Source organism: Sesamum indicum, linkage group LG4 (assembly GCF_000512975.1).
Source record: "Sesamum indicum cultivar Zhongzhi No. 13 linkage group LG4, S_indicum_v1.0, whole genome shotgun sequence".
NCBI lineage: Eukaryota > Viridiplantae > Streptophyta > Magnoliopsida > Lamiales > Pedaliaceae > Sesamum > Sesamum indicum.
Window position 1 is genome coordinate 3,118,963 of NC_026148.1, and position 9,162 is coordinate 3,128,124.

Sequence of the window (9,162 nt, forward strand, 5' to 3'; positions counted from 1 at the left end):
AGAGATGGAATTAGTGAGGTTGAGGAATATAATGGGAATTTGTGGGTAGGATCTGTTACCAGCTCTTTTCTTATTAAAAAAAAACTTCCCATGTCTTTGGATTAATACCAAATCATTTTATGTTTCTTCTTTTAATCATTGATATTGGAGAAACTGTTATTATGTTTTTTTTTATTTTTTAGGGCTAATTACACTTTTAGGTATCCTCTAAAAATGAAAAAATATACTTTTCTTTAAAAAAAATTGAAATTACACTTACGCTCCCTCTAAAAATTCGTTATTCACACTTAACCCTCTTTTGTTGTGATTTAAACGACCAATGCTGACATTAGTAAAAATAATTGCATAAGTTTTTAATTTTTTACCCTTCGTTTAATGTTTTCATGAAATGATTTTGTACTTATGAGTGAAAAATGTAATGATATTAACCTCTCTCCATGTATATTATGTTTATTCCTTTATAAAAATATAAATTGGAATGATTAATGAGGGACAAAATTAAATTATTTTGTTTTGCTTATGTAGGCATTTTTTGTCCAAACCCAAAAATAGAAGGGGGGTCAGGTGTAAATTTAGAATTTTCGGAAGGAGTGTAAATATAAATTCTAATTTTTTTTTGAAGGAAAGTATAATTTAGCATTTTTAGAGGGGGTGTAAGTGTAATCAACCCTATTTGTAATTACTAATGAGCACCGAACGTTTCAAATTTATCAAGTCAAGCCCTACAAAATAAACAACCATTAAAAGCACACTAGGAAGATCTCGGCAATAGTCATTCGATTCGTTAAGTTGTGTGGGTTGTAAAGAGGAAAGTATTTAAGGTTGTAACAACGCTAGATGCAGCAAAAATTATACTTGTGGGGACGCAGAGGATGGTTGTTTATAGATTTTCTCCAATTATACGGTTCCGTGTCGTGTGATTTTGCAACTTATGGAAGATTTTTTGAGGGTTGAAAATGATGGTGCAGACATGTCCTCCTATTTGTGATCACACTGATAATCTATTGGGGTCCTCTTGTGATAAAATGATACATGTGGGGTCATTTTCAAATTTCAAGAAAAATAGTGCCACATCGCCCATGTATGTGTATGATTTGATTAGGAGAGGGGGTTCAAATTTCAAAAGAGGGTGGTCCCAAATACACTTGTTTCCACAAATTAGATTTGGGGATTCATTCATTCTTGACCAATAATCTCTCCAAATTGCACTTTGACCCTCTTACTTTATATATTGTCCATTTATTTCCATGGACCATATTTATTTCAATCCACGCCACAAATAATGTCCTAAACTTTCATTTTCTAGAAAACTACATTTTGTTTTACATGTTGAGCTGAATCAAAATAATACAAACAAAAAAGAAGAATCACATATTGAAAAATAATAAATATTAGAAAAAATTCAACTATTTGTACATTCTCTTGGACTTATTCTCAAACACTTGAAATCATCTAGAAAATCACATTGCATTTTGCTCATCTATTTCGTCTCTTTCTTAAATTTGCACCAAAATATTTTAGGATTTTTTTTTTATTAATACATCTATTCATCGTTTTATTAAAATAATAATCGATAATTCTTGATATATAATAGGTTAAATTACAACTGTCTCCCATAAACTTTATCATAATTATGAATACCCCCTCATTGTTTGAAAAATTCATCTAATGAAAAATAACTATGCAGCTCCTAAACGGGCAGGTGGACATTACTACTTTACATATGGAATATTAGTTCACAAAAATATTTTAAAAAATATATAAAAAAACTATAATTCATAATTTAAAAGGGTCTTTTGATCAGATGGAAGCATAATAAAGGCTAATGGAATGAGATTGTTATTAGACGATTGTTAAAATCAGGGAGAATATTTGTAATTTTTCAAACAACTAGAAGCCATTTATAATTATATCAAATCTCGAAGGAGTTGGCTGTAATTTGACCTATGCAATATATACTATTTTCAATTCAGAGCGGTGTTGTGGTATGAATTACGATATTTAAAATAATATATAAATCAAAATTCAAAATAAAATACTTGGAATGTGAATATCTAAAATTTGTGGACATCTTAGATCTATGATACGTCTATATTGGTAGACAAAATATCGATTTCCTAAAATGCCCTTATTTTATCTATAATAACTATTTCTCTCAAATTATTAGTTATAACAATAATTTTGCATCCATATCCATTTAAAATTAATTTATATTATCAATGCTGTTTAATTATTAATTTTTGCTTTTTCAATTAAATAAAAATAATAAAAATTTTAGTTATGTACGTATTGAATGTGCTCCTGACTACTAATAATATTTACTGAGATTTTATCCGATACATAACTAACTCTGATTATCATAATATATGAATTGACTAAAAAACCCATCAATTATTTTTCGATTCATGTACATTTATAATTAATAGATTTAACATTTTTTATGGATAATTAGTTTTGTTTTTATTTAAAAATAATAATATAATTCAAAGTACGTATAAGTGTAATCTGTTTGCTGTTATTTGGTATATTTTGCTATTAGAACTATATATGCTCATATTATATTTTGGAATTAATTTTTTTTTTTGTATCAGTTTATCATTTTAATTTTGTAAAATTTTTATTTTATCATATATGATTATATTTTTTATTTTTTTGCTAGAAAAATATCACATACTGTGCATATGTAAAAAATATCATATCATACTTATAAATATCACATGTGCACTATATATGAAACTTTTTTGACAAAAGACATAATAAAAAAAGAATAATAAATAATAAAATACAAAATTTTATAAAATTAAAATAGTAAATTAATATAAAAAAATTAAATATCAAATATATAAAAATAATTATAATTCGAATGACAGAATGAGATTAACCTATTTATTTATTTATTCGAGTGGAACCGAAATAAAAATCACCCTCTGGTGTATCTGAACAGTCACTACTCCCAAATGGGCGACCGCCAATGGTAGTTGCGCGTGGTCAATTAAAGTGGAAGGGGTCGACGTGTCAGACGTCAAAGGTGGGCCTCACTTTGGTAACGTGGACCCGCATGCATAATGCGGTGCTAGAATCCGCTGACAAGGATCCAAACACACCTTTATTCATTTGCCACACCAGCTTCTCTTGTTTCTTTTGCTTTTACTCAATTTTCTTTCATTTCATCCAAAATTTTAAAATATTTATTTTGCTACATCTACAATCTTTTTATTATTTTTTATTAATTATCGTGGAACGCAATACTTGTACGTATATAATTATATATAAAATTAAATTATAAAGACTTCTTTAAAGTTTATCCCAATTACAAATACGTTCTCGTTGTTTGAAAATTACAATAACCCCTGAAATTACAAATATTTTAACAAATATCCCCTACAATCAGTTTCCACAATTAGGTATTTATAATTTTTCAAACAAAGAGACAAGTATTTGTAATTATTGCAACCCTCAGTATAAACGACACATAAAACATTTATTGTGTTGTTTTATAGTTAGGGTTGAGAGTCATCTCAAACTACTCGATATTCAATTTAAATATTTGTTTGAGTGTAATGAAATTAATTCAAAAAATATATATTTAATAATAAGTTTCTATGAAATGTATGATTCAAAGTAGAGTATGAAATAAATAATAAGTAAATTTTTAAAAGAAAAAACAACTGATGTCATTAAAATTTCCCATAATTACCAAACAAACACATGTGCGTTAAAGATAACATTGTTTAACACATAATTTATAAACAGCCCATGTGATTCAATTGCAACTGTTTAGGACAGTTTCCAACCATAATAATCAATAGTGTATATTACTCTTATTTATAATATATTTTAAAATATGAAAAATTATTTTTTATATGCACATAAAAATTTCGTGTCATAACGACTAGTTTATATAAAAATGTAAGGAAATAGACCGTGCTCGATACATCTTTTTTAAGAATTTGTTTTTCTTTTTCTTTTTTGTGTGTGTGTGTATGTGTGTAAAATTCGAGTGCCATTGTGTCGAATTTAATCATGTAGTTGGTAATATATTGAGATACTAATGCTGATAACATGCCACAACGGTTAGTGTATATAAAAATATAAGGAAATGGACCGATATTAATGATGATGTAACATATAAATATAAGTTCAATGTTAGAACGAACAATTCACGCATTCTAAAATTAATTTTCATTGCATTATCGTGGTCTAGATTTTTCTTAAACAATAATTTTATAATTTGCGTATGTTTTGTGTTTTAAAATGAGAAAAATTAAAAATTATCATTATTAAAGCGGTAAAATTCCAGCCAAAATATAGTTATTACAATAAAGTACAAATTATTATAATTGTTGAATATCAATATTTTTTATATAACAAAAGTGTAATTTGCTTGTTAAAAGTGAAAATTTAAAAACAATATTAGTCAGTTTGCCAATTCGTACTACGAAGGTGGTATAAAAACTCCCCTTCTATTGGATAGTATGCGTTGTTTCTAGTACATAGTAGGTATTGATTAGATTTAATATTTGATAATATTGATTAGGGTATGATTGTTTTAATGATCTTTGTTTAGATATTGATATTCAAAAAAAATTATTAAAATCGATTTATTTTGATTAATAATAGTTAGTACCCTTATTTTTCTTAAAAAAATTCTTCTACTATTGTAACCTGCAAATACAGCCTATTTTTATCTACTCAAGCTGAATTTTCAAAATTGGGGTGGGAGATTCGAATTTGATAATTTTAACAGTAGATGGGCATTTTTTATACGATCTTTATTTATACTATTTATAATTGAAAAGAGGTAAATTGATGTCTCAATTATTTTGATATACTGATTTTAATATTTAATTTTATTTATTTATTTATTAACTTTTCACTCCTTTATTATCTTTCAATAGTTATTCTTTTTCTTTTTTATTTCCATTCATTTCTTTGACACTATCTTTTTTATAATTTTAATAATTAACTTATTATTTTATATATATTTTATTTTATTGACCCCATCTTCTTCATGATGGTAGTTTTTTGGGGTGATCTGATAAAAAAAATTATATTAATTATATTATATTTGTTTAGGTTATTTGAGTTAAATAATTCAACACATCTAAATTAAAAATTAATATATGGGGGTCTTGAATTTTATTTGAATGTATTAAACTGCTTATTAAACTTAATAATGAAAAATAAAGGGATGGTAAAAAAATAAAATAAAGGGCAAAATAGTAATATGAGTCCAGAACGATCCTCCACATATCTCCCCCCATCCCCTGCCATTTGGCTCCTCTACTACAGAAAAAGCCCACAGAGTCGTACACAATAGGCATACAGACAATTATACATACGGTACAAATACAATTTCACTCACACTGCCACGGACACAGAGCAGCAGCTCCTCTATTTCAGCAAAGCTTCGTACGCACACCACAGTACCCGTCAAATGTGTAGGAGCAATCCTTGAGAAGAAACAGAAAGATGGCTTCTTCAGCTAGAACCAAGATCAGCAAACTCTTCGCTCCCTCTAATCTGCGCCGTTTTGGCCCTGGATCCCAATCTTTCTCCAGCTCCGCAGCTGTTGCTGTGGAGCCGCCTCCGCCGCCGTCAGCTCCTCAGGCGGATGGGTTGAGTGGGTCGAGAATACTGGGCTTGATTAAGGAGTACGAGGATTATCGCAGGAATTTGTATGGTGGGCTGACGCATAAGGCCCTACTCGTTGATGCAGTCGGCACTCTCGTTGTTCCCTCCCAGCCCATGGCACAGGTTCTTCTGTTTCTACCTTTTTGTTTTAGTTTTCGTTTTGTGTGATTTCAAGAATGGTTTTGTCTCAGTATTGAAGTTCGTCATTTTCAGGGATGTGTGTTTTTTGTGAAATCCATCTAATGTTCAACAGAGTTAATGATCTGGGCTTGGATGCATGAAACTATACTAAAACAAATTGCAACCCTTAAATTTTGATTTGTTTGAACTATTTTTCGTTGTTTGTGGATTGAGGGTATGCATGCATATGATAATTGAAGGAATTGTATGATTTTCGGGTGCTGAATTGAAGGCTCTAAGTGTCCAACTTGGTCCTAGCATTCACTCTGTCGGCTCAATTAATCGTTGAGCTTCTGTTGATCAGTGCACCGTTTGACAGAAAGATCTTCATTGGCCGGCGTTTGGTGTCGTTTATGTAGTCGTACATGGGTTTTGAAAAGGGAAATCACTTCCCTCTTTTGCTGTTGTACTCACAGTTCTTCTACTGTTTCTTTTACAAGGGACTACTAGAGCTACACGCACATGTTATTCTTGTTTTTCCCTTTTGGTAAATTGGTGCTGATCTCTTATAATTTGGACATTACAAGGTTCTAATAAGGAGGTTATCAACTTATGAATAATCTCTACGCAGTAGTTTCCGGTTCTAGTCATAGTTCTTGCGTCTCTGTCGAGTTCACACAGGACCTGTTTGTTTCCATTTGTGTTAAGTGGTTGAGTGTTTACGGATTTGGGTTCCCTTTGGTTACTAAAATGGTCTTGAATTTGTTTGTATTGATGTTCAAGATGATCCATTTTACTGAAATAGTTGCTGTGATGTAGATCTATCGACAGATTGGGGAAAAGTATGGAGTTGAGTACTCCGAAGGGGAGATATTGAACCGATACAGATGGGCTTACGGGCAGCCTTGGGGTAGATCCCGTCTCAGGTAAAATCCTTGTCTCCATTACTCCATTTAATAAAAGCTTTAGTGTTTAAGTTGGTCACTCAATTGCCATGTGAGGCTATACACGTAAGAAGCAATTGTTTGAACCAGATGGAACTCGTTTGGTAATCGTGTACATATTTCTCCCTTTTTTTCTTTTTTTCCCCTTAAGTTAGCTCAAGTTCCATAGCATATAGTCCTCTATGATTCCGTCGCCTAAATCATTAGTACTTTAATAACGAGATTTAAATTCTTTCTGGTTTTTGGTGATGAGCAGATATGTGAATGATGGGAGACCATTTTGGCAATTTATAGTCAGTTCTTCTACCGGCTGCTCAGACTCTCAGTATTTTGAGGAGCTGTACAACTATTATACCACTGAAAAGGTTGGCTGGTTGACACATTTTTACTTGTTCATTGTAATCGAATGCAAGTGCAAAATCTAACAGTTTTAGTTTGTTAATAGGACGTGTTACTTTCTTTAAAAGCGAAATAAATTCCACCGAAATGCTAATTTGACCAACGGCCTCTTGCCCATCCATAGTTTTTCTTGCTGTTTCCCGGTTTCATGCTATCCGGTAACACGATGTGTTTACTTTCAACAGGCTTGGCATCTATGTGATCCAGATGCTGAGAAAGTGTTCCAGGCTCTCAGAAAATCAGGAGTAAAAGTGGCTGTTGTGTCCAACTTTGACACTAGGTTAAGACCATTGTTGAGAGCACTGAAATGCGATCACTGGTTTGATGCTGTGGCAGTATCCGCTGAAGTAAGTTGACGCGTTTCTTTCTGGTTTCTCTAACTTTTATTGCTCTCGACATATAAAAACTGAAATTTTATGGCTGATGCTATGTAACTATTCTGATTTATTCGGAACAGGTCGAAGCAGAGAAGCCAAATCCTATGATATTCTTGAAAGCTTGTGAATTCTTGGGAGTACAACCTGAGGATGCTGTACATGTTGGAGATGATCGAAGAAACGACATATGGGGCGCCAGAGATGCCGGTTGTGATGCCTGGCTGTGGGGCAGTGATGTTAAATCCTTCAAGGAGGTATTTCAAGAATTTAGTTCTTCACTTGCTATAAGTCTTTCTCTTTCAATGAGCAACACGTACTCTGTCGAAATTATGTGAAAAACTACTCAAATTTGGGTGCAGAATCTAAAACTAAGCTTCTTAATGCGACACTTCAATCAATGTTTTTCTTCATCTTATCCTCCCCCTTCCCATCGTTTTTTGTACCGTTGTCACGTTCACTACTAAATGATCATGACCCAAGAAAATTTCTTCGACTTATTCATTTTCTGTTAAGATTTTTGCTGTCGAATGTATCCAAATGTCTCCATTTCATCTCCGGTTTCAGGTTGCTCAAAGAATAGGAGTTCAGGTGTGAGTGAAAGCGGAACATCTCTTCGAGTAGAGATGCTGGCGATGTATGAAACGGCATCGTTGTATATATTGTAGCTTGCTTCCATCTTGTTTTTATATCAATACGAGGGAGATGAGAGAGTCCATTGTAGAGTTAGAATAAAGAGCATAACTGAACTGGCTTTCACTCTTTCTGGTTATTTGTTGCAAACTTCAGCCAATTTATGTGATGGCTGCTGTGTAAGAGTTCTCTTTAGACATGTTCTGCCTTTCTGAAAAATTTGACTTCCTTACACCTAGGGAGTGTTTGAGAAAAATTGTGCTTTTAAATAATTGATTTATGTAGAAAAAGTGGGACGTCGTAACAGAATCAAAGTTGGTAGTATTTATAAAAAATGTGAAAAGTTGATAAAATATAAATTGAGTAGTATTTGAAAAAAAATTACTTTTGAAATAAAATTAATTGATTAAAGGTTATTTCGTTCCTATATGTTAAAAATATACTATTTTTGCTTAATATTTGTATTTGTGTTATGTTAATAATAGATTCGTATTATTTAATATGTGAAAGCATAAATTTATTTATGTTAAATTATTTAAAAACTTCAATATCGATGTTGAATTTTCAAAATAATTTAAAAAAATATAAATTTTAATTAAAAAATATCATAATGACTGTAAAGTAGTGCCAAAAAACTTGAGTTTATTTACAAAAAAATCAAAGCTGCTAGAAGTACTTTTGATTCCAAACAAGTATTTTGAAAGTATTTGAAATGTTAAAAATTCTAATTCTATACTGCTAAGAAAAAGTACTTTCAAGTTAATTTCTTATAATGACATTAGATTAACATTTGGCAAAAGTTATTCCAACTTTTTTTTTAAAAAAAACATTCTATCTATCTATACTATTAAAAAAATAACCTTTCATCATACTATTTTTTGAATATTTAAATTCACCTTTTAATAATTTATTTGTTTTAATTAGTAAAAAAGTAATTTTAATATTTTTTATAATTTTATTTTTTCTCTTCATCTCACACAAAAATTCTCTTTCTATATCCTTATTGGAACAATGTGCCACAACAATTAATTTATTAAATATGTAGGTGTTAAATTAAA

General features: G+C 30.6%; 2 protein-coding genes across 2 annotated transcripts in view; both read left to right on the forward strand.

The window, feature by feature from the left end:
* Positions 1 to 188, forward strand: part of LOC105160052 (protein STRICTOSIDINE SYNTHASE-LIKE 2) — a 5,757-nt gene extending 5,569 nt beyond the window's left edge. Inside the window, exon 5 of the mRNA XM_011077317.2 lies at positions 183 to 188. Within this exon, the coding sequence (XP_011075619.1) occupies positions 183 to 188 (6 nt within the window). The remainder of the gene's footprint in view (positions 1 to 182) is intronic.
* Positions 5,295 to 8,346, forward strand: LOC105159895 (haloacid dehalogenase-like hydrolase domain-containing protein 3). Its single transcript, XM_011077108.2, has 6 exons — positions 5,295 to 5,757; positions 6,574 to 6,680; positions 6,955 to 7,063; positions 7,283 to 7,444; positions 7,555 to 7,728; positions 8,039 to 8,346. Exons 1-6 carry the CDS (start codon positions 5,473 to 5,475, stop codon positions 8,066 to 8,068), a joined length of 867 nt encoding a protein of 288 aa, XP_011075410.1. The 5' UTR covers positions 5,295 to 5,472; the 3' UTR covers positions 8,069 to 8,346.

Coding starts and splice junctions, on each gene's coding strand:
- LOC105159895 (XM_011077108.2), top strand. CDS start 5,473: ATGGCTTCTTCAGCTAGAACCAAGATCAGCAAACTCTTCGCTCCCTCT. Junction 5,758..6,573: donor CCTCCCAGCCCATGGCACAG/GTTCTTCTGTTT, acceptor GCTGTGATGTAG/ATCTATCGACAGATTGGGGA. Junction 6,681..6,954: donor TGGGGTAGATCCCGTCTCAG/GTAAAATCCTTG, acceptor GGTGATGAGCAG/ATATGTGAATGATGGGAGAC.